Source organism: Tenrec ecaudatus, chromosome 8, assembly GCF_050624435.1.
Source record: "Tenrec ecaudatus isolate mTenEca1 chromosome 8, mTenEca1.hap1, whole genome shotgun sequence".
Lineage (NCBI taxonomy): Eukaryota > Metazoa > Chordata > Mammalia > Afrosoricida > Tenrecidae > Tenrec > Tenrec ecaudatus.
This window is the reverse complement of record NC_134537.1, coordinates 166,637,555-166,663,897: the sequence shown is the minus strand read 5'-3', so window position 1 is coordinate 166,663,897 and position 26,343 is coordinate 166,637,555. Positions and strand designations below refer to the sequence as shown.

General features: G+C 43.1%; 1 protein-coding gene across 1 annotated transcript; it reads right to left on the bottom strand.

The window, feature by feature from the left end:
* Nucleotides 1-9,727: 9,727 nt before the first annotated feature.
* On the bottom strand, nucleotides 9,728-26,122 carry CMPK2 (cytidine/uridine monophosphate kinase 2). Its single transcript, XM_075557148.1, has 5 exons — nucleotides 25,408-26,122; nucleotides 23,755-23,869; nucleotides 20,549-20,750; nucleotides 10,659-10,892; nucleotides 9,728-9,986 (listed from the first exon to the last, which is right to left on the bottom strand). Exons 1-5 carry the CDS (start codon nucleotides 26,098-26,100, stop codon nucleotides 9,875-9,877), a joined length of 1,356 nt encoding a protein of 451 aa, XP_075413263.1. The 5' UTR covers nucleotides 26,101-26,122; the 3' UTR covers nucleotides 9,728-9,874.
* Between the last annotated feature and the right edge of the window lie 221 nt (nucleotides 26,123-26,343).

Here is a 26,343-nt window from a genome sequence, read left to right as displayed (position 1 = left end):
CTGAGCCAACACGTGGAGGACAGCACCATCAGAGCGCTCCCAGGAGCTGCAGCACTTCTGCACAAGCAAGAAAGAAACCCTTGTTGTGTTAAACCACTGATTGCTGCCGACCTTCCCTACCTATCTCACTGGTATTGACCCAGGCTTGAGAGACTCCATGGAGAAAACATATATCCTATAGGAATAAAAATGTTTAATATTTTAGAAGTTGAGCAGAATTTCATCTGTAGCTGCATCTCCATCTCATCTGCACTCATTCACATTTAGTGCTTTAAAATTGCATCTAAGGGTAATAAAAAATTTTAAATTGCATCTAATTGTCAGCATCTGATTTTCTGACTGAAGCCTTAAACACTGAAGAAGAAAGTGTTTTCTCATTTTTGTGTAGTTGAAGTGAAAACATTGGCTGAGTGATTCTCTACTGTCTATTAGCACCAGGTTAAGTATCTGGACACACACCCCCCCCCATTAACTTTCTAGTATCGACCTGAAATAGGTAATATTATTGCATGCATTTCTAGATGAGGAACCTGAATCTTAAAATGCTTAAACAGCCTGCCCCTGGTCACAAAGGTGGGATGTAGTGTACATGAAACAGAAATCCAGATCTGCTGTCTCCTTAATATATGCACAGAACTTTTAAGGAATACTGTTCTTATCCCTGGAAACACCATCTGATTTAACTTCTTCATTCAAGGGCAATGTCTTGGTTGTCTTTGTATTTGCGAACACTGTATCTGCCACCCAGATTGTCCTCAATATATATGTTTGGGTACCCAGGACTGATCAGAAAGTACATGAAATTAATTTAGCATCAATAAGCTTTACTAACTCTAGGGATCACATTTGGGCTATCTATCATCTATCTATCTAATCTATCTATCTATCTATCTATCTGTCTGTCTATCATCTATCTATCTATGTGTTTGTGCTCTCTTACCAGATTGCAAACTCCTTGAGGAGAGGGTGTTGATATACAATTTATTCTTGTACCTCCTACAGATAACACAGGGCCTTGCTCTGAGTAAATCTTCAGCAAATATGTATTAAGTTCCTCGTTCCTCCCTTCACTCAAAGCTACTTAACTAGCAAGTGCCAAAACAGGATTCAAATGGTATCAACTCAGGAAGGGCATCCCTCTTCCTACACCTTACTGCTTCAGACCCTTTAGTCTCCCTGAATTATATTCCTTCAGGTTTTTAATTAATTCAACATTTCCTGAGAACCAGCCACTGATGGCCCAACTACATATGGCACACACACACGCACACACACAATGTACTCAACCTTGAAAATGATTAAGTCATCTGTTGAAGAAGAAAAAAAAGAGAAAAGAAATAGAGAAAGCACCCGTTACTGTACAAATGATTGAATGGCCTTGAGGGGGTAGCCCAAGCCAACCAAAGCACAGGAATCCAGAGTTTACTCTGCAACAGTATCCTGAAATTGTGTATCCACTTCCATGCTGGGTCTTTCCACAACCTTAGCAGGTGTTATTTTCTAGCGATAGCATGACTCAGTGTCTAGAGCTATAGGGAACAGTGAATGCGTGGACACTATCTTACTACACTGGAGTTTGGGCAAAATGAAGTGCAGGTTGTTTTCAGAGCCAACATTCAGTAGAAATGAATTTTACATTGCAACACAGTTGCAGATATAAATGTGTATGAATATTATAAAGGAAATAGCAATTTAATAATACATTAGCTTTATTTTGTATAATGTAGTCAGATATTGTCTGTGTCTTACTATTTTCTATTGTAATCTGTCGTATGTTTTTAAAATGCAGGTTTCAATCTTCCAAGCTAATTTCACCACCCATGAAGTCCTGTAATTGGAAAACACAGGCCAGAAACTGCTACTGTAGGAGCCTGAGCTCCTCAAGGGCAGAGGAATGCATATCTCTTTTCCCTGTGTCCTCAGTGCCCAGCGCCCTTTGTTTCCTGAACAAGTAATCGCTTCTCGGCCTTTTGGCTAAGATCAAGTGTTTTCTGAACAAGTGTAGCTGCCTGCACCTCCTATGGATGAACTAAGAGTTGGGAGGTTCTTGCTCTGAAGGAGCTGACAGTCTAGTGTGGGAAACAGACTTTAACTCAGGCGTGGAAAACTTTTGTTGTTGTTATGAAACAGAAATGTCGGCTGTCATGAGAGTGTTGGTCCCATAGCCTTCATGTGATTTGTGGGGTCAAGGGGAATCTTGGAGTAAGGCACATTTAAGCTGAGACCTAGAAGCTGAGAAATCATTACCCACATAGGATTTGGAAAGTGGAGAAAAGTCTGAAACCATCCTCTCACACCCACTCCCTCTACCATCTAGTGCCTGGATCTCCTTCTTTGCTTTATATCTGCCTTCATCTGTCTCTCTTTCTGTCTTCTTCTCTATCTAAAATCACTGAATCAGATGTGCAGAGAAAAGATTAGGAAGCTTATAGAGAAAGTGGGAAGGTTGCAATACATTCCTAGCAGGAACAATTTCTAGTTAGGGTCATTTAGGCCAGGATGGGAGTAATGGCAATGGAGATGAAGAGATACAAATCTAACAGGAATTTTGGTAGCTCTGTTAGGACTTGGTCCTGAATTCAATGTAAAGGATTGAATGGTTAGACTAAATGGACAAATCCATGCAAACTCCATCCAATAGTCACAGAGTGTCTTAGTCCCTGTGATAGCAGGCAAGAATAGTTCTTGCCTTCAAGGAACTTCCAGCAGAGGAAAATAAGCCACCATCACCACCATGCGTCTGGAACAATAGTAATCAGAGATCACCTCAAATTGGGAGAGTGAGCCATATTGCGTGTTCCTTCCAGAGATGAGGCTCAATCTTTGACTTTGGAACACAGGACCTGTGTTGACTTTGGTAGCCAAGGCTCCAGATTCCCCAGGTTACTATGGGGACCAGGGGGAAAGTCGATGTCAAGAAGGCAGTGAGGGGAGGAGAAAGAAAGAAGATAGGGGCTCAATACATGCTGAGATGGGAGCCACACTGAGTTTCTCTGCCACACCAGTCAAATCGAATTTGGAGGAAGGAACCAGCTCTATGGCAATGAGTATAAGTTAGGCTGTGGTGATGCAATGTAACTGCCACATGCATTAAGAGACAGAGGGAGGCTATAGAACAGACAGATTCTCCAACCCTACTTAATGCTCAAGCTACATGCCCGCTTAAATCAAACCAAAGTACATAGGGAGAAGCAAGGGCAAAAAGGATGGGAAGGTTAACACATTTAGGGTGCACAAGAGCTAAGTCCTGAGAAACTAATATTTGTGTGTTCTTAGTTGGTGCCAGCCTTCCCTGCAGATGGGGCAGTTACAAGTACTGCAGTTGAGGTGTGAGCAATGCACCCACACATAGAAGTTTCCTTTGATCAATGCCAAATACTAACCCCAGAGATATGCACAGACAAGTATACCTGGATGCCACTGTCACTCACCAATGAACCAGCTGAGCAGCTATGGAGCTGGGGGTGGGGTAGGGTGGGTATTTTTTGGACACAAGAAATATGGCACCAGAATTGTTGCATCCTATGGATTGACATTCCATGCATATTTAATGTCTCTTGTATATTTAAAGAGCTCTAGTGATGTTGTTGGAGGCCTAGTGGGGTAGTATGCATTGGGCTGCTAACCACAAGGTCAGCAGTTTGAAATCACCAGCAGTGTTGCCAGAGAAAGATGAAGTTTTCTACTCCCATAAAGAATTATAGTCTCATAAACCTTCAGGGGGAAGATTTACCTTTTCCTAGAGGATTGCTATGAGTTGACATCGACCCGATGGTAGTGAGTTTGGTTTGGTTTTGGTGATGCTGTGTGTTAGGCATTGCTGCCTGCAGAGTTGGTTCCAACTCACCAGAGACTCTGAGGGAGAAAGTTGAAGCTATCTACTCCTGCAAAGATCTACAGCCTTGACCTCCCTGGAGAGGGTCTCTGAGTCAGAATCAATTCGTGGCAGGATGTTTTCATTTGGTTGTGTGTGTGTGTGTATTGTGCTGTGGTGTTTCATGTCCAGTGCTTCACCTGTGAGTATATAGTTAGAATCTTACAAATATCAGGCATTTCTGGGTCTTCCTATCCTTTCTGTCTATGTTTAACACAGACACCACCATCAAGTCTTGCTGTTATTACTTAGCAAATCTAAAAGGCTTTGCCTTTTTTTTTGGAAAACTGTGACTTATGCTCTAAAACAGCATCTAATAGTCTAAGAAGCAGGCACACACATGTAATTGTAGGCCTTCCAGGAACCTGCAGGAGAGGTGAAGTGCAGGGTATGAGCGACTGAGGCTGGGGAGTTCTCTTCTGGGGCCAGAGAGGAAAGGAACTGATCCAGGAAGGGCAGTCAAAGCTGGAGAGGTGTTGCAGGGGCAAGTGGCCAGAGGTATCTGGGGAAGCTGTTGGAATAGGTAGACACAGCCTAGCCTCCAACCCAGATGAGGACTGCTGAAGTTCAGGCTTGGAGCTGAAGCCTCTGGGTGGTGTAAGCAGTTAATGTGCCTAGATTCTAATTCAAAGAGTAAGGATTCTAGCACACCCAGAGATGGCTAAGAAGAAAGGCCCGGCCATCTACAACCCAAAAAAGGGCCACTGAAAACTTTAGGGGACCCAGTTCTACTCTGGTAAGCATGGGGTCCCCAGGAGTCAGAAGAAACTCACTGGCAATGGTAGTAGTAGGTAAGTAGGCTTGGGGCTGAGACTCCCAAAAAGGAAGAAGTCAAGGAAGACATAAGAGCAAGCACTGTCTAATCTTTGAGTCCAGTGAATAGACACCAGCTGGACCAGGGCACCAGCTTTCCCCCCCCCCCCCAAATCTGTAACTTCCTTAAAGCTACTTACTTTTTGTTACTCTTTTTTCTACAGCAACGGTTGTGTTAGTCTGGGTACTGAGAAACAAATCCACAGAAACTCATGGATAAGAGAGATTTATATAAAGGTTAAGTGCACATCAAGAAAACATCCCCATCCAGTGCTGCCCAAGCCCACAAGTCCAACATTAACCCATATGTCCAACATGTAAATCCACAAAGTCCTCCTCCATCTCACAAAACACACACAATGATGCCGACTGAAGGAGGAAAGCTGAGTCAATGATGTGTGTAAGCATCTCAGCACTGGCAGGGGTCTCCACACAGATGCTCAAGCATTCATGGCTGCATGGGGGTAGGTCCATGCGGCTTCTCCTCAGGGATATCTTACAGGAAGTAAGCCTTGCACGCTGAAGGAGGGAACTAGCTAAGGCAGCCACACCCTGGTCCGACCACCACAAAGCAAGAGACCGGAGAACTAGAAAGGCGAGGCTCTCTGAGCCACTTATCCCTCTGCCCTTAAATTAACCCCACGTGTTTATTGGCCAGCTTGGCATAATAAACTAACTACCTCAACGGTTAAAACAACTACTAAAATGAACAGGGCTGAAGCAAAGACACTCCTTTGTGCAAGAGCTGGGTTACTTGTTTAAAAGATGACCTGGGAGTTGGAGCAAGCCCAGATAGAATTGGCAAGGGGCAGCTGAGAAGCCTGCAGCCACTCCCCTAGGGCCCGAGGGGGAGAGATGCCACCACAGCACTCTGGTGTAGGGGTGGAAGCTGGGTAAGCTGAGGAAGGCTCTGATGTGTGGCGCTTGGAGCATCTCCTCAGAGAACACTTGGTTTCTTTAAACCATTTCCCTGTGAAGTGAGAAGTGTAGGCGCTGATTGTTATGGGAGAGGGAACTGTGGGAAATCCTTCTGTCCCCATTTCCCCCCAGGCTCCCCCCCCCAGCTTTTCTGCTCCCTCTTCCCTCTCTGTACATTCACTGTCTGTTGGTCTCCCACCCCACCCCACTGACCCCTGAGAATCCAGGAGTGAGCCCTGTGTCTGATTCACCTCTTTCTGCCTCACTACGTGGCCCAGCATGGGGCCTGACACTTGGAAGGTTCTCAAAGAGGTACTTGTTGAATGAATGTACAACTGAATACATTCTCTGAACTGCTTTGAACTGTAGATGGGGACTTACAAAGAAGGAAAGACCTGATTGCTGCTTGTGGTTCCTGGCACCACTTAACCAGTCATGGGGCTTCTAGAGACTGCTTTCAGGAGCCTGCCTACTCTATAGGTTGGTTTATATGTTTATGTGTCTTTTCCTGCTGAGTCTATATAATTGATCAGATTTACAAAGGGATTCTGTTCTCTGAAAAGTTCTCAGATACAGGGTTTTGGGAGTGGGGAATAAAGGTTTCATATCATTTTCTCAGCACTAACCTCCCTGGACCGAGAAGCTGCCTCTCCCAAACTAACTGTTTTTCTTGCTGGCACTTTGCCAGTTCACAGGGGAAGTGGTACTTGTTGGATGATCCAGGCAGCAAGGTCAGCATGGGCATACTTGAGCTCGCTTATTAATCTGTAGTGAATTGTTTCCAATGGGTTCGCCAAAGTAGTAAGCATATAGGAAGCACAAGTAAGTTCATGCTTACCTGAGCCTGATGCTTACCCTAAGACTGTGACCCTGAACCTGACCCTAAGACGCTGACCCTGATGCTGACACTGAGACTCTGACCATGAAACTGACCCTAAAACCCTGACCCTGTGACTCTGACCCTGAGCCCAAGACACTGACCCTAAGACTCTGACCCTGAACATAACCCTGACCCTAAATCCCTGACTCTAAGACCCTGAGCCTGATGTTGACCCTGCGACTCTGACCCTGAACCTGACCCTAAAACCCTGAAACTGACCCTAACCCTAAATCCCTGAACCTGACCCTAAAACCCTAAAACCCTCACCCTGACCCTAACTCTAACCCCTAACCCTGAAACCAATCCCGAACTCTAGACCAAACCCTAACCCTGAATTCAAACTCAAATACTAAACCCTAACCCTAAATATACCCTAACCCTAAACCTTAGACCCTAACCCCTAAACCTGCACCCTCACCCTAACACACACCCTAACCCTAACCCAGCCCTAAAACTAACCCTAATCCACACCCATACCCTAACCCACTCCCTAACCCTCACCCACTTCCTAACCCTAACCCACACCCTAACTCCAACCCAAACCCACCCCCTAGCCCTAACCCACAGCCTAACCCACACCCTGACCCCTGACCCACCCTTATCCTTGACCTTTAATCCTGACCCTTACTTGTAACCTCTAAACCCTTACCTAACTCGAAACCCTAACCCTAAAACCTAGCCCTAACTCTATGAGTAGCCCTCACCCCTAATCTCTAGACCCTCACCCTCAGTCCCTGACCCTAACAATCCTGACCCTGATCCTAACCCTAACAACCCTGATGCTGACTAACCCCTAACCCTGAACCTGAACCCTAAACTGTAACCGTTACCCTAATCCCTAACCTCTAAAATGTAACCCTAACCTTCACTTAGAAGGTTGCTTATTTGAATACAAGACTTTTTGAGGGGACACTATTCTGATTGATAGCTGTTCAGCATCACCACACTTTGCTGTAGCACCCTTTTCTTCGATGATCACTTCCTGAAGGTGTGCGTCAAGCAGTCCCAAGTTATAAGAACTGTCCTTAGATTGGCTAGAATTAATGGGGGCCCAGAATACATCCACTTGTACAGGAACAACTCAGGTTTACTCTGGCCATCATAGGGCAAAACTAAAAATCCACAAGACTAACATCAAAAAACAAAACCAACCGAACAAAATGCAGATAAACAAACCATTAATAAAACACACCAAAGGAAAAAAATTAATTAAAAAACCCCCAAAGAAACCAACAAAAGACATTGTCAATCATCCCTCTGTGGTATAAGGCAATTACATTGCTAACATGGATCATTTTTCAAATTACTTATTATTTAAGATACTCTTCATCTGAGTTTATGTGGGTAAAGTCCATGAACGTTTGCTTTATAGAGATTGATTTCTTAATTGACTGAGCTGTTTACACTGAACATGGAGTTTGGCACTAAGGGAAATTTTCGTTTCAATCATTACAGGTGAAGAACCTTACATATGAGATTAAAGCCTGTCTTAATAATGCAAAGGGAGCATTGAGGTATTAAAAATTTCAGTCTTAGGTCCAAGGGTACAGGCAGTTTTGAGGCAGGGTTCAGTATATTCAGTTGGGTTCAGGACATTCAACTGGGCTTCCACACTGAGTTCTTCTGGTGTGGCCATTGGGGGATACTATGTTGCCTGTAAGCCCTGCATATAAGGTCACCTGGTTCTTAGTCCATGGTGTGGGTCACAGAAGGTGCAGAAACACATTTGTAGTGTCTATCCAGGAACATAAAATCTGGTTTATGGTTACTTTAGGTTCTCTACTATTAGTGTTTAGCATCCCTTCCCATGTGAGGTTGCTCCTCCCCGTTTTACCACCAGACCCACCAACAGAACTATCAGTGCCTCCTCTGAAATGTAGATGCTCCCCTCCCCTGGTCTTAACGTGATTTTCCAATAAGGTTCTCCTCTCATTCCTGTGGAGAGCATGTGGGTTTGTCCCAGCCTTGTCTCAATGTTGTGTATCATCTTCTCTCTTGAACCCCCTCTTGAAGGAGTGAACGCAAACCAATCTGAGGTCTCTTCTTAAAGAGTGCACCTAAGGAGGGTGATGAATGGTTCATGAGGCCATTTTCATTTATCCAAGCAAAAATGGGTTAACATTCTCAAGGAGAAATGGAATAAACAAAGTCAACAAAACTGGATGTTATGTGTTACAGAACCTGATCAATATTTACCAACTTTCAAAATAATTTCAACTGAAACAAATTACATATGTACTTATAAATAGGTATGTGTGAATTAACTAGTCGGTTAAAAAACAGTTTGCAAGGTATTAACACCCAAGTTTATAAATTAAAATTCTAAATGATAAGTCTGACAAAGTTTTAAGTGTAATTAATTTGGGGGAATTCTTGTCAAGAAATGCTGTCAGGATAAAAAGTCTTTATAGATTTATGCATCCGAAAACTGTGAGGGAGCTTAACAAATCAGCTTGCTCAGCCGACTCTTTAAGACAAATAAGGAATCATTAACACTTTTTAGTTCAAATACCATAATCTATCAATGCTAAATGACTCACCCAGGGTCATGAAACTATTATGGCTCACCCTTTACTTTAAAAAAAATGTAGACACATTGAAAGGAAAGTAAAAGAAAATTTACTGATAGAGAACTTTACAGGATTCATTGTATTTACTTACCAAGAAAAATTAAATGTGTGTACAAAAAACAAAACAAACATCGAGTTTAGCTTCTTGGCTTCAATTTTAATTAGTGAATCATCATCTCTACTCTGAGGAAAAAGATAAACATCAATATAAATATATTGCTGGATTAGTTAAGCTAAATACATTCAGTTCAGTACAAAACATTCATTATATTCAGAGAGATATTTAGAGACGAAAGGGAAGGAATAGAAATAAACAAAATACAATTCAAAAAAGCTGATATGTCTGTATGTACAGGATTTTGTGTTTGACATTTCTTTATTCAAGTCTACATTGCCCGCAACAACAAAGTGTAAACATACTTGACAGAAGGCAACATGGATGTGGAAACAAAAGAGAGTAGAGCGGCTTCCGGTTGAATTGGAAGATCTTCCCCGACACACAATGTTTTATAAATAAGATAAATCTTCCAGGGTAGTGATGAAGTTACAAAATGCTCCAAGAACAAGTTTAAACACCACCACTACCACCAGCCCCCGCCACTGCCTCACAAGGACACGGCCTATCTCAAACTCAATGCCTCCAACGGTCAGAAGAGGGTACAATGGTTTAGGTAAAATTAAAATAGCTGATTTCCAATTTTCTGCCCCACACATGCCTTTGCACATGGAATCTTGGAAAGCTGTGTAACAATTTGTGGGTTTAGATGTGAACGTCTCATCTAGTAAGACATGCCACCTTCCAGGGGTGACTACAACTGATTAGTTATTTCTGATTAGGCTTAAAACGGTCTGGAGGACCTTTTCTCTACAGGCGCTGGCATCGACCAAGTGACATCCAGGGTTCTCCATGTGCTGATAGGACAATTCTACCCTGGAAAATAGGTGGGAATAATTTAGATTAATTATTGAGTTATCGGAGCTTCCATCTTGTATACTGTCAAACACAGAAGAGCATAAGTAAAATACTTAGCACCAGCAACTTCCTAAAGAGGTCAAAGCTAGTATGTGTTTGATACACATGACACAATGCACATTGTTTTCGAGTCAGGAAAACTGAGATGAAGGGACATTCAGTGTCTTACATGGGTTTTATACTGTTCCTGGCACATCTAAGACTGGCAACAAGACCTTAAAAGAGACTGGAAACCAATAAAATATTCTATCACTTAACAATAACAAGGCTGTAACTCTCTGGCACTGTGGGATAGACATTAGGCTACTAACCATAAGGCTGGCAGTTCAAACCCATCAAGTGCTCCTTGGGAGAAAGATAAGACCGTACATTCCCATAAAGACTTACCATCTCAGAAACCCTATAGAGATATTATGAATTGGAATCAACTCTATGGCAGTGGGTTTGGAAGTGGGGTAGCATGAACCCTTTGGTAGTAATCCTAATTGAAGAAACAAAAATAGTTCAGAGGACGTGACCTCCAGGATATGAAAAATATTGTTTTCTTATGACTCCCAAAGTCAGTACCAATCACGACTTACTACCCTGGCCTATGACACCCTACATCAGCATTGCATCATGGACACTTACTTTTGACGAAACACTTTGTTCGCCTCAAGTTCCGCTTCCTCTCTGGTCTTCTCCAGTCCCCGGCCTGCAATTCTCTGCACTCTCTCCTCAGGACTCACAGTGAGTAGCAAGACAAGGTCTGGTTTGAGCAGGTCCTTTGGCCACTGGTATAGATGATGATGGGCTGGGGGTAGGTACTGGAGACCACCACTGATCTCAGTGGCGAGGGCATAAGTGGCTGTGCTGTGCCAGTACCTGGCAGGAGAAGAAAGGGCAGAATGAGAAATGTCAAGCAGCACCTGAAGACCGCCGGCTGCTGACAACACTGCAAGCAGGGCTGGCTCTGAGGAAGCTTTCTGACGTATAGAACAAAACCAGACCAAATGCATGGCCCTCGGGCCAATGCCAACTCACAGCAGCCCAGTAGGACGAGCTAGAAATCCTCCTGTGGGTTTCTGAGACCGTGCCTCTTTATAGGAGCAGAAAGTCTATCTTTCTCCCATGGAGAAATGGTGGTTTTAAACTGCTGACCTTGTGATTAGCAGCCCAAAGCTAATCACAAGACGAACAATGCTGATACACTGGGCTTTGTTTACGTTGTTTCAGATAAAACTATAACTTAATGTGAGATGATGCCTTATAATTTTTGCTTTGCAACATGCTCTCCTCTATCAAGCGATGACAGCTTTGTTCAGTCGGTCATTTGTTTTTAATGTTCTGTCTTGGCAAGTCTGTGACACTTCTTAAATTGTTTCCAAGTTGAACTCGCCAATGAAATTTAAATCCGGGGAACCTTGGATTACAAGGTCCTTTGTCCTGTCCAACAATTCGGTCATTTAGTTATGCTTGGTTTCAGGTCTTACATGTTATCGGGGTCCCCATGAAAGTCCTCCTAAGCAAAATCAGTAATTCTTATGGTTGGCTCTTTTAAGAAATGTTTTTGGAGAATAAAAAGAAAAATATAAAATTGTATATTTTATATTTGGCTTTGGTTGAAGTTTGGTTGTATAAAAAAATAAAAAGATGTGATGAAATGATCATTGAAGTATGGGCACTACAGCAAATATGAAGAAAGCAGATGGTGCCGGCTATCCATCGGATAGTGTCTGGGGTCTTAATGGCTTGCATTCAAACAAGCAGCCATCTGAGTGAGGAGTCAACTAAGTCCACATGGAAGAAGCACACCAGCTTGTGTGACACAAAGACAACAATAACAAAATATAAACATGACGAAAGTACCAGAGATCAGATTGTGAAGACACAATTTGTAGAACATTATGGAGGGCAGTGGGAGCCCAAACCCATTGCATAGTATCTAGTCAGATGAAGCCTCTAGCAGATCCCCACTGGCCACAGGCAAGGGTGTCTAACAGCCTTACTCTCAGACAGGGATCACTGCCATCTGGATTATGCTGGAATGAACTTGAAACTTTGTCAGTTGACCTCCCTCTTGACCGAACCTGAAATTGTTCTAAGTGCAAGTATTTCTTCCTCGATCCAGGACAGAAATATCTTCCCTGGCTTTTAAAATATTGATGGTCTTTTCTTTCTTACTCATTATTTGTGTTTTTATCTTTTTATCATTATTATTTTATCCTTAACACTTTATTTTGTTTTTCTTATTTATTGTTTCTGTTGGGTTTCCCAGCTTGTGAAAGCACAGAAGGAGTAGATGTGTACAGAAAATAAATGATGCAATGCTTTATAGGGGATAGAGGGGTGGTGGGTGGGAGATGTGGGGGTTGAGAGGGATTTGGGGTCAAGCAATGAATGTGGGAGAGGGGAAGGAGCACTAGAATTTATTGTGGTTACAGAATGATTTTCAAAGTAATTTAACCATGGAAGTATGTGATATGTGAATAGTATATCAAGAAAACCATGAAAATAAAAATAAACCAAACTTGACCAATGGTTAGCATAGGTGAAGGGGAAAGGGTTGTTGAGTAGGGCCACTGAGTTTATGTCAATGGTGGTAGAATAATATGGAAAAAGGTACAGCATGAAGAGTCTAATCAGTGACACTGAATTAGACATGTAGAAGTTGTGGAACTAGAGACAACTAATTAATTAATTGATTGCCTAGCGTCACAGCAGGGGAGGTTTGGGGGAAAATGGAGCACTAACAACAAATAAGAGGAAGAAGTCCGTGCCAACGAAACTATTTAAAAAATATATGAGCTTGTGATCTATGTGCTTTCTGAACATAGGAAAGTCAATTAACCCAAGATAGTCTCAATTTTCTCATGTGGAAAATGGAAATCTTAAGGCTTTTTTTTTCCTTCCATACTTACTGCAAAAGTAGACATATATTTAAAAGACTCCAGTCTAAAGCATTCTACCATTCTTACAGAACGTATGTTATAACTACATATGGATTATAGCAAACAATGGCAGCACAGTACCAACAGTACTAAGACATAGAAAAGTGAAGATTAGGTTGGGCATTTATTTATCCTAATATCAACCATCCCTCAAAGTCCTTACCCCACTCCCACCTCTAAAACTCAGCTCTCAGAGTTTTAGGCCGCTGTAGTTTTTTGCTGCTTTGAACTCTCCCTAGACACTTTCCTATGTCTAACTTATCTCATTCTTATCTCTTAAAATGGGTGGCACACCAGTGAAGAACCAAGCTACTAAATGAAAACGGAGGTTCAAACCCACCAGCCACTCCACAGGAAAAAAAGGAGGCAGTACTTCCACAAAGAGTTCAGCTTGGAAACCCTACAGGGTAGTTCTACTCAGTGCTACAGGGTTGCTCTGAGTTAGATTTGACTAAATAGCAATGGGTTTGGTTTTCTCAGTTTCATTTGTAAACTAATATTCTCACCTTCCCTATAAGAGACTTGTCTTCTAGAAGTTAATCACTGCATCCAGGGTTTCTATTTGTTGATACCCAAACTACAAATTGCATTGCATTTTGCGCATGCTCAATTTTCAAGGAATTACTTGGTACAAAGGCTGATATTCTTTTAATTTAAAAAGTCTTTTCTATCCAGAAAAACTATCTGTGAAAATAGATTCCCCCCCAAAAAAAATCAATGGGGTTGATTAAGTTGCCAATCTTAACCATAATCACCATCCAATATTTCTGTCTCCCTTACTGTTCAGTCAAGTGATAGTGTTGTATAAAATGGATTTCATTTAAATCTTTAAACATGAACAAAAACCACACAGACAACAAATAGCTGGTCTTTTTGTCTGACAAGGTGATCTGGTATCTTTTAAACAACTAAATTGCAGACAATTCACAGAGACAAAGAAGAAAAGTCAAGCACAAACTAGGGTCCTGTATTCCATAGTTGGAATTCTCCCATTGACAATACTGCTGGCTCTTTTTAAATAACCAGACCCTTAGGCCATCAATTGCAGACTCTTTTCACTCTTCTTTCCAACCTTGCCATAAGACAAACTTTCATATCAAATGCAACCTAAGGACACATTACACACAGCTTAGTCCTTTATATTTACTGTATATATATGAGTATCAGCCAACCTGAGTATAAGGGCACATAATTTTACTACAAATAAACAGAAAACTTATTGACTAGAGTATAAGCCTAGGGTGGGAAATGCAGCAGCTACTGGTAAATTACAAAATAAAAACAGATACCAATAAAATAACATTAATTGAGGCATTAGTAGGTTAAGTGGTTTTGAATATTTATTTCCAGTAAAAACAGTAAACTAGCTCTGCAAGTGGAAAAGAGGGTCAACAAAAACACTATGGTGTCAACAATAACTACACACGCTATGTTACTACATATGCTGCCTTGCCCCACGTATACAACGCAGCTTGTAAAGTTTGAGCCAAATAATGCAGGCTGATGATATTCCAGAATGTGATGACATGACACAGAGGAGCCTGTGTTAGGGCTCATAATATACACGCTGAGTTTTGTATGCACCGTGTTACCGCATGCGCTGTGTTACTGCATGTGCAGTATTACCATATATATATATATATATGGGAAGTGCTAATGCAACACATGCAGTAACACAGTACATACACAACGCAGCGTGTATATTATGAGCCCTGACACATGCTGCTCCATGCAAGCATAGTCAACACTGGGTCCAGATAGGGGTTTCAGGTAGTTTATTCTGCCAACCTGGCTGATGAACACATGTGGGGTTAATTGAAGGGCAGAGGGATAAATGGCTTGGTGAGCCTCGCCTTTCTCGCGTCTCTTGCTTTGTCATGGTTGCACGAGGGTGCAGCTGCCTTAGCAGTTCCCTGCTTCACCTTGCAAAGCTGACTTCCTGCAAGACATCCCCAAGGAGAAGCTACATAGACCTACCCTGATGCAGCCCTGGGTGCTGGAGCAGCCGTATGGAGACGTCTGCCAGTGCTGAGATGCTTACATGTTCACTGATGTGGCTTTCCTCCTGCAGTCAGCATCATTATGTGTGTTTTGTGAGATTGGGGAGGACTTTGTTGATTGGTGTTAGACATATGGGTCAATGTTGGACTTGTGGGCTTGGGCAACACTGGGTTGGGACATTTTCTTGATGTGCACTTAGCCTTTATATAAAACTGTCATACATGAGTTTCTGTGGCTTAGTTTCCCTAAAGTACCCATACTAACACAAGGTTAATAAGAAAATAAGAAACAAAATAGAGCAGACTAAGTAAGTAAATGTACTGTATAACCAAGACCAGAGATAGACCGGTACTTGTATTCAGCAATGCTTGGGCAGAGCAACGGAGCATGACCAAGCACAGGTAAGACTGGAAAGGCTACATCATTGGTCACAGCCCTGGAGACAAGGGGGAGAAGAGGGACAGCATCGACATTCATCTGACAAGGATGTGGTGTGCCTCAGGTACCAGCACACAGAAGCAGGCAGGTTCTTGCCCAGTATGGCATGGACAACACAGAGGCTACCAGTGTGCAGGAGAAGATAAGAGAAGAGCAGAGCAGTGATATCAGCAGTCATCAGACCACCTGTAGGTGCCTGCAGATGAGCGTGAGAGACCAGAGAACACCAGCACTGCACCGGAGAACAAGTAAGTGGGGACCTTCACTTGAGTATAAGTCTAGGGGGGCTTTTTCAGCATAAAAAAAGGAGCAACTCATTTGCTATCCATCACAATGATTTAAATTATAGGCATGTATTACTTCAGTTCATATTCAAGTAGGATGGAGATGATCTCTGTGAACTATGTTAGGTCAATGGAATTTAGTGTCCCCATAACTATGAATCTGATCCTCCAGGCCCAGCAACCATCTGCTCAAGGGCTTTGGTTATGTCTAAGAAGTAGTCCTATGTGTATGCTTCACCACATTAATGGATGGGCTCGCAGCAGAAAGACATACACCTATCCTCTGCCAAATCTATATAGACTCACAAGTATAATGCCAATCTCTATCTCAAATTTACTAAGCCTGCAAATTTCATTGACTCAAAGATAAAATTAATTTACAAGCAGACTATTACATAAAAAAAAAGTCAGTGTGACATTATAGGAATGGGTAGAACTGTCCCTGTGGGTTTCTGAGACTGTAACTCTTTATGGGAGTAGAAAGTCCCACCTTTATCTCACAGAGCAGCCAGTGGTTTTGAACTGCTGACCTTACACTTAACAGTCCAACACTTAACCACTACACCACCAGGACTCTTGTTTCATATACAAAAGGTTGTTCTTATGTCTTAATTTTTTGACTCCTGCTTCCATGAATGTTGATTGTATAACCAAGCACAATGAAATAATCAACAACTTCAATGTTTTTCTCTGTTTATCATGTTGCCTACTGGCAAGTTGTGAAGATTTTGGTTCACTGAGTTGCAATGCATACTTAAGACTGCAGTCCTTGCTCTTCATCAGCAACTACTTCAAGTCACCCTCAGTTTCTGCAAGCAAAGTTGTGGGATTATAAAGATACTTCCCCAGCTTGGTCTCCCCCAAAGATATGCCAAACATTAGAGGCTATTTGCCAGCATATGGTGGGAGGTCAGATGCTTAGAGACATCCCTCCTGAAGGCACTCCATTGCCAGACAACTGTCTGTGCCCACCACAGGTAGGGCCCACTCTCTGTTGTGAAAGACAATGGGTTACTTCTTCCTAAAGGCTTGGTCCCTGTAAGTGGGGTTTACACCCTACTGATAATGGTTTCTATGGAGATCCAGAGAACAGGTCAAACCTGCTCAGTGACATCCAAAGTTAGGCTACCATCCTAAATCTAGCATCCACCCATCTTGTCACATGTACACCCCCAATCCCTCCTCTTCCTATTGTATATATCCCTAGAATGTCCCCCTCTCCATTGCTGTATAACCTATAGTGTAATCCCTTCCTGTGACATATGTCTTTACCTGTAATTAGTGGGCTTGCATGCCCCCAAAGATATATAAGCCTGGTTAGCAGTAAAGATCCCCCTTGGTTTTGGCTCTTCCTTTCCTCTTCCCAGGTCCTCACTCCCCTGTTCCCTTCCCCTCCCCCACTCTCTTGCCCTCCTGTCTCCCATCTCCAGGGGGACCACTAAGCCAGGCTTAGGTGAGCATGCTACCATAAAATGTGTCTGACTCCATTATTTCAATCTCTCCTATATTTCTCATGCTATGACTTTTTTATTTATATATTTAATCGTACAATTGAGCCTATAGAACCCGTGATTAGTTGTGGGGGTTGGACTTTCCCCCACACAAAGTTATTCCATTTTCATTCTCTAGGTTGTTAATATGCCATGCTCTAATCCAATCCATCGTTCTTTATATAATCGTTTCTCTGGTCACTTTCATAGCTTACAGTGTGAGCAAATATGGTAAAAGGACACAAGTAGATGCACACCTTTTCCTGATCTTAAACCGTAAAGTATTCCCTTGTTCTGCCTGGATGACTGCCTCTTGATCCATGTAAAGGTTATGCAGAAGCAGAAGGAAGTGTTATGGACTTATTATTCTGAATATTAGCCATTGTTTGTTATGAATCATACACCATTTGGTATACTCCATGAAACACAAGTAAATATGTATCTAGTAATCTCAGCTTTGAGCCAAGATCCATATGAAGTCAGCAATAGTATCCCCATTCCATGTCCTCCTCTGAATATGGCTTTAATGTTTGGCAGCTCCCTGTTGATGTACTGACACAACCAATGTTGAATTACTGTCAGCAACATTTTTCTTGCATGGGGTACCAATATCATTAAACAGTTTCCTCATTCTATTGGGTTACTTTGCTTTGGAACCAGCACAAATATAATGTCTTCCAGTCAAGTGGCCAGGTATCTATCTTCCAGATTTCTTGGAAATTATTTGTTTGATTGCTTCTTCAGTTTGTTGAAACATTTCAATTGGTATTCTATCAGTTCCCGAAACCTTATTTTTCACTAATGCCATCAATGCAGCTAGGCTTTCTTTCTTCAATACCACCAAGTTTTGAGCATATGCTATCTCTTGAAATGGTAAGATGCTCACTAGGGTTTTGTTTTGTTTTTCTGCACAGTGATAGTACATTATTTTCATCTTGTTCTTTTGCTTCTGGCATCATCCATTATGTTCCCCATGGAATCCTTCAATATGACAATTCAAGGCTTGAATTTTTTAATGGTTTTAAAACTCAAAATACTTTCGCATTTTATTGTAATACTCTATTTTGCCTGTTCAAGCCACCTTTCAAACTTCCAGTCAGCTCTTTCATGTCATCATTTCTTCACTTTGATTTCGCTATTCTATGGCTTGATTCTGCTGCAGGAGCGGAGACCAAGGGCGGTGAGAATGAGAGGCCGAAGACCAGAGGCTTGCCTGCAGGCATGGCTGCTCTGTCTGAATAACTGAATTATGATCATTTGTAACCTATTAACTTTGTCAATGAAACCTATAATATCCGTGAGTTCTGTGTGTCCACTGAAATAATTAACGAACACAGGTAAAAAGTTGAGAGCTACAGGAAGGGCAGTTGGTAGTGTGGGGCATGTCTGACCTCTGCCTCAGAGAAATCTGCCTTGAGCGACACTGAGATGGAATTTCATTTTCCTTCCCCGTGCACAGCTGAAGGGCATGTGGCATGCCCATATTCATTGTATGGGACAATGGTGCATTTCCAAATTGTTTACCAGGAGTCTGTGTCAGCAAGCAGCTCCAGGAGCACTAGTGAGGGCCCTACTACTCCACTTCATGTCCAAATGTGGATAGTATGAAAGAGTTCATTAGATTTTACCACCATGATGAGAGAAAAATGGACAACTGCGGCGACTGTTTATGTTCTGGATGGGTTGTGTGTTTAGTATGTGCGTGCCATTTCCTTTGATCTTCAGTGTTCACATTTTTAGAAACAATTTCTTATATATGCAACTTAAAAAATCTACATCAGTTTATGTCTTCTCACTATTTTGAATCCTCCAAAGGAGTTCTAGGGAATGGAGATTAAAACATACTTCACCATGGCCTAGGTGATCTCATATGAGCTATCTGCTGCTTCCTTCTTGTCCTTTGTTGAGAATCAATGCCTTCACTTACTCATGTGTCCAAATACACTGCCTTTGTACTATTACTAGAGTCTGTTAATTTGTCTCTACCTCCTAGACAAGATGGAGGGACACAATGGCTGCAACAATGGGCTCAGATATGGGAACAATTGTGAGGATGGTGCAGGACCAGGCAGTGTTTTGTTGTCATGCACAGGGTCACTGTGAATCAGAACTGACTCAGTAGTATCTCTACCAGCACCAGCTCTAGATCAGTATGCCCCAGAGGGAATACTGCCCCTGGGGGCAGGCAGGTGCTGGAACGAGCAGGGTGTACTTGATTGTGGGCTGCAGTACATAAGTTTTTAATTCCTTGGTATGGTGCTGAGAATTTCCTTTGTTTGTTTTTCTGAAAAAGTGGGTGGTAAGCCAAATAAGACTAAGTTCTCAACCTTATTTGGCCCATTGCCCATTTTTCAGGAGAAACCAGGCCTCTGCGCTACCTTTACTCTTTGTTCTTGCTGCTGCTTTCACTTGTCATGCTTCCCGGTTCCTAGTTCTCACGTATTTCAGATTCCACTTGATGTGTTCTTGTGCAGTCAATGGCCTCTTCTCAGAACAGCCTTTATAAACAAAAGCTCTAGGATTTCAGTCATTCTCTATTACATTACCTTAATCTACTCTCTTCAAAATACTTATTCTCAAAAATTTGATTGTTAAAAGTTATTTATTATCTATTCTTTCATTGCTATACTTTGCTCCATGAAAACCAAGCATAAGGGATGGGGTGGTGGTGGCGGCTCATTTACCACAGACTTCACTGAATTACTGACTGCTTTGTTATTTAGAAGATGTCCAGTAAACATTGTTGAATAAAACAAGTAAAAGACAGTACATTTTAGTGAAGCAAAAGGACTTTGGTTAATATCCTTGACATGCTATTTCTAGCTCAGAGCACTGGTGGTATAGTGGGTTATGAACTGGGTTGTTTATCCACCAGGTTTAGTAGTTCGAAAGTACATGCTGCTTCACCCAGAGAAAGATGATACTTCCTGTTCCCATAAAGAATTAGTCTCGGAAACCCACTGGGTCAGTTCTAGTCTGCCCGACTCTGTCCCGCATGACTCAGAATTCATGCGACGGCAGTGAGTCTGGGTTTTTGAGAAGGCCTGTATGAGGAAGGTTCAAAAAGTTCGTGGAAATCTGGTATGGTAAGATAATGACATTTTCCATAAATGCTTTAAGTCTCCTAGTATTTCTGATGAGTATACTCGGAACAGCATTTATTGTCTACTGATTGTTCTGTGGATTATGACAATGTAGGAACTGCTACTAAGAAAATACCAGGCAATTCTATAGCTAATTAAAATATCAAAAGCCTTCCTACTATAATGCAGTTTAACTTAATGAACATAATTATATATTGTACACTTATCTATATAGCAAAACATACAATAAGTATAGGAAATAAAATACCAAATTCAAAATGTCCTTACACTTACCTATCAACAATCACAGGAGATTGGGTGGATTTTTTAGCTATTTCGGAAGCCACAATGTAATTGCCCAAAGAGTAAAATGCTCTTCTTATGATAGTTGGTTCATCATCAAAGATTTCTCTCCAATGGGCAACAGAAGGTGGTGGTGACTTTAAGAGGACAGCCTTCAGTGAATCCGAAACAGACTGGGTCACTGTGGTTTTACCTACAGATCATGTATAAGATGGTGGATATATCAGTCATGCCCAAAGTTAATAATAACACAGCACACAGGCACTCTTTCAGCCAGTACATTGAGAGTTGACTGAATAGTAATACAACACTTCATAAGATGATCTAAAACCATATAATTCTAGGTTTCTTCTTTGTGATATTACAATAGTTTGAAGGAAAAAAAATGAAGTAAAGATAAAGTGGAATCTGTAGTTCCAGGGCCCCCTATTATGAAGTTGGCTTCATGTTCCCTAATTAGCTTCTCCCACCCACCACGGATATTCTCTCCTATTCTACCTATATGCAATGAGTCTTCAGGATGTTCTCAACCATAGCATCTTCATTGAAGCAATGCCTTTCCGTGTCCCTTCCCCTACTTAGTTCTTCACACTTGGGTTCCATATCTCATTCCCTGCCCCACCCCACCCGCATTCCAATTCTATCACTCCATCCTGCTCTTTGGGCATGGCTTTCAGTATTTGGGTTTGGGTTTCAGGTCCTTCCTCAAAGTTTAGGTTGCAGCTTTGCCTCAATTTCCTACTTCTCTCTATATATCCCCAGGTGACGCAGTTGCCAGGATGCATCTTATCCTCCTTTGCTGACATCTGCAGCACAGGAGGGTAGTGACGCGAGGGCAGTTCCCAGAGAGACACCATTCTTCCCCTTGTCTGAGGCTAGGCATTTCTTTCCTGTCTCACACTGAACACTTTATTATCAACTACTTATTCCTTTTATTTTTCTAGAATGTCTCAAAAACAGATACTTTCAGTTATTGCTCAGTGTGTATTTTTAGAAAATACATAGCATGCTTCCAGTTTTCATAATAACACTATAAAATTATCTTACAGAAGAAGACAGTAAACTTTGGAGAATTAGACAAATTTACTAAACTGGTCACAATAATAGAAACTGAAACCATAATTCAAACATAGCTACATGAGAGCTGGAGTCAAGAACCTTATTCTTTCCAGTGTTCTATCAATAGTTCAGTCTTATTGAGCCAGTTCTAACTCACATAGCCCCTATGTACAACAGAATAAAACCCTGCCTCGTCTTGCACTGTCCTCACAGTGTTGTGCTCTGAGCCTAGATTTGGAGCCACACCTGGTAATGTCGTGGTTACCTGTTGGGCTGTGATCCAAGTGGCGGACAGTTCTAAAGGGAGAAAGACTGGGCTTTCTATTCCTGGAAAGAGTCTGGGAAATCCCAAAATGGCTCACTATGAGTCAGCATTGACTCCATGGCAGTGAGTGAGTGTTAACCCATCTCATTAAGTGGCTTCTTTTTCTGCTGACCTTCTACCGAGGAGGATACCACGGGGAAACCTTCTCCAGGGATCCTTCCCTTCTAATAACATGTCCAAAGAAGAGGAGACAAAGTCTAGGCAACCGCACTTTTAATGAAGATTCTAGCTGTATATGGTCACTACTCCATGACTTTTTATATCTGAATAGGTGTATGTACTTGATGATAGATATATGATTACATATGCATATAGTACATATAAACACATATATTGTATATGTACATATGATCATGTCACCCTTTGTGTTTTGAAAAAGACATTTGTAATGAAGAAGTCATTGCCCCTAGTCCATTATGGAAGAAGCACACCAGCCCGTATGATTCAAGGATTGCAAATAATAAAACCCCAAACTGAAAGAGGGAATGGTATCAGAGCTTAAATTCTGAACACTAAGTTTGCAGAAGGCTGTGGATGATAGTGAAAGCCCAAATTAAATTTTCTAGGTCCACCCATGGATTAACCCTCCATTAAAGATTCAAACAGCTTTATCAGGCAGAGAACACTGTATAAGTTGATTATGGCAAAATAGGTTAAAAGATAATATCTTGTCATCTGATTGTCCTTTTGAAACATTTTAAAGTCATTTCAACTTTTAATATTTTCTGTGTTCTCTTTTTTTGAGATTTTCCTGTTTCAGCTAGTCATTGTTGTTTGCTTCCTTGTAGGAGGCATTGGCTGATCAAGGTGTTTACTAATGGGTGACCAATTAGTCCCCAGTGCCTCTGTGTCTTTGCAGACAAAAGCATTGCAAAATGACTGTTATTTGTGACCTTGCTGCTAAAAACATTGAAAGATAACTCAGTTATTTACGGTCTCTTTAAGATTCTTTTGAATCTTGCATATCCGTGTGATTCTTAGAACATAGTGCTTTTATTATTCAAATGTTAAGAAAGTGTGACTAGTTAAGTAATATTTGCATAGATAAGAGTTTAAGAATGTTTTTTTAAGTTCTTTGATGTTTGTTTTGTAATCAATTCCTTGTAAGAAGAGTATAAAAACCAAGCTTCGAACATACTCCATCCTTCAGTCCATCAGATTGTTGTCCTCCCAATCCCATACTTTGTACATATCTCTTTCTTTTCCTTTCATCCGCATGCCTCATTTCGGACCCAGCTTGATGCCGGATAGCTGGTCTAATCCCCCACACTTCCTGTTAGTATTTTGTATGATTTCTTTATACGAAATCCAGGATAGGTAAATCTGAAGGGATAATAACTGGACTAATAATTATCTAGGGCAGCAGTTCTCAAACTGTGGGTCGCGACATTACAGTGATGACATAGCAACGAAAATAATTTTATGGTTGGGGTGACCACAACATGAGGAACTGTATTAAAGTGGTCTCGGCATTAGGAAGGTTGAAAACCACTGATCTATGGCATGGCACACAAGGATGGTGGGTGGTGGCGGGGAGTGGGGGGGGAGGGCGAGGGGAATGGGAGCTAACAACAATTCGTATGAGAAGAAAATTTCTGAGATTGATAGTGGTGACAATTGCACAACTTTTCTTAATAAGACTGAATGATTCAATTGTATGATATGTGAAGTCTATACCAGTGACACTATTCTTTATAAAAGGAGTTGTTGGTCTTGCAAAGGTCTATCATGCTTTCTCTGCTTCATACATGATATATTTTTATAAATGACCAGTTCATATTGTTGCCTGTAATGTAATAATGTGCTCTCTTACCAGTGGCGTCCAGGCCTTCTATGACAATGACTGGGAACTTCCCCTTCTGAACCTGCTTTGGGCATTGGTTGACCAGGTCAAGCACCACTTGGGCTTCAGGAATAAAGGATGTGCACTGTAAAACAAATCTATCCATCAACAGTGATGACGATTCAAAGCCATGTCTAAGTCACTTGGCAGGATTGTCTTCTACGAATAAAGGCATGACAGACAAGTAATTCCACTTTGTATTACCAGCTGAAGCTGAGGAAGCAACTTCATCCGGAACACTCAGTCTGCATCCCTGCTGAGGCAGGCCACATGAGCACACAGACCTGTAGTGTGGCCCAAGCTGGAAACATTGGAACTGCACACAAGGCCCAGCTGGGAGCAGTGATTCACAAACGTAAACATCAAACTTTTCAGGCAGAAGAACCCATCCTGTCCCTCACAACAATTTTTAAATTATTTGAAAGTCATAGACTTTTCAAACAAATGAAATCACCATTATCTGAATAATATCCTTTAAAAATGATCAATTTCACTCAGAGCCACATGCAAATACTGGAAGGGCTACATATGGCTCTTGAGCCGCCCTTTGTGGCTATCCTACAGACTCCACAAGACAGCAGTCTGCATCTTAGACTCCCCAGAACGTGACCCCTTGGGACATTGAGGAATATAAATCACAACCCCCAAATTGTAGGAGCCTTGAGACTCAAAGTAGACAATTACCTCCCTGCATACTTACAGCATCAGAGATATTATTGATGTGCTTAAATAGGCAGGCAATAGTCTGAGCGCTTTGCAAGTATTCACATTGTTGATTCTAATGACAACAGCAGGAATTTGGTACTATTACTATCATCCACAGTATCCAGATTAGGGAAACTGAGGTAAAGATTGTTTTTAAAACCTGATGACTGTGATGCAGTGTATGATGCAGTTTAAAGCTAGAGCCCAGCCCCAAATAGAATGATTAAAAAAAAAAAAAGCTAGAGTTGAGATCCAACTTAATGTGTCCAGGACTCTTGTAAAATTAACTTAAGATCCACTGGGCTTCCTTATGGAGGGCAACCCCAAGCGCTCCCAGACCCAGCCCAAGCTGGATGTCATTCATGTCACACTTTCTGGGTGTCAGATGCTTCCTCAACGGCAGGCGTGTGACAACACTGCTTCGTGGGTATTTGACAAGTAAACTGGGAAGGAGGGCTTAAGAGAAGTTGGGGAATTTACACAAAGTCCACAGCCAGTAAGCAGTGAATCCGAATCTCTTCAAATCCCAACATCTCTTCCAATCCCAACATCTGCCCAGTTCACGACCACTGCCAAATCTCTTAACCAGCAAATGAAAGTACTTCCGAGATGTCATTGTGTTCCACAAAGCGTCCAGCTCTTTGCTGCTGTGTAGCATTTGCAGTACGAATAACAGATATCACAGCCTCTTAGTGTTCGTCTACTTCTCATTCCCAAAAGTTGACAACTTCCCTTCAGTTATATATCTTGACTGTAGCCACAGCGACCGACACAGAACTGGTATATAGTAAATGCTCACAATGGGGCGGGGGTACCCTAACTAGGCTACGCAGACCTTGATACCCAGCGCGGGGTCGGCACCCTGTTCTGGGTCAAGGAGGGTCCAGATACTAAACAGGAAGGGGGCAAAACGCTTACCGCCTCCAACACTGCCTGGGCGGCTTCCCGGCTGGGGAAGACCGCGGAGGAGGTTAGGTCCGGCAGAACTGGGTGGAGCTCGGGCTCCGGGATGGGCCTCACTAGCGCGCTGCCCGCCTCCCGCCACTCGCCATCCTCCGGCTCCCAACGCCTCTGCCACAGCTGGCCCTGCGGGCTGCTCTCAAACTCCCCCAGGTGCGGGCGCGGGCTCTCCTCGCAGGCTCCCAGCAGGCGGAGCAGGGCGCGCCTGGTCTCCAGGCAGTCCCGGGGGTCGCGGAGCAGGAAGCCGTGATGCGCGCTCCCGGGCTGGCCGCCGGGGCGGTAGTCGAGCAGCCTCAGCAGCTGGCACTGCGCAAACGCTCCGCCGCGCAGCTGGCGCAGCAGCCGCTGGTGCAGCCGGGCCGCCCGGACGCGCGCCCCACAGCCGGCCTCGGGCGCCACGGGCACGCACAGGGAGTAACTGCGTCCCGGGGAGCCCAGCAGCGAGGCCAGGTGGGGAGGCGGGCCGCCTCCGGGAGGACGGCCCGGGCCGTCGTGGTCCAGCTTGAAGTGCGCCAGAGTGCAGTCGGGGAGCTCCAGGGCAAAGCAGCGGTCTGTCAGCATGACGCCCGCGCAGGTCTCGCGCCGCGGTTGCCACTGCGCTCGGAGCCGCCCGAGCATCGACCCGGTCAACGGGCGTCCGGCCGACGCCATGGCGCCGCCTCTGCGCGCCTCCGCCCCCCGGTGGGCGGAGAGAAGAGGGCGCGGGGAAACGAAAGCACGGACTCCGGGGGCGCGGGGCGGGGCCGGGGGTGCCGAGGACCGAGGGGGCCCGGGGGTCGGGGGTTGGCAGCCGAGTACGCGGCCTCCGCGCGGCCCTGGCCGCCCCCAGTGTGCTCCGCGCCGGAACCAGCGGGCGGCCCGCGGAGGCGCTCGCTCCCGGCTCGCGCGGGCGCG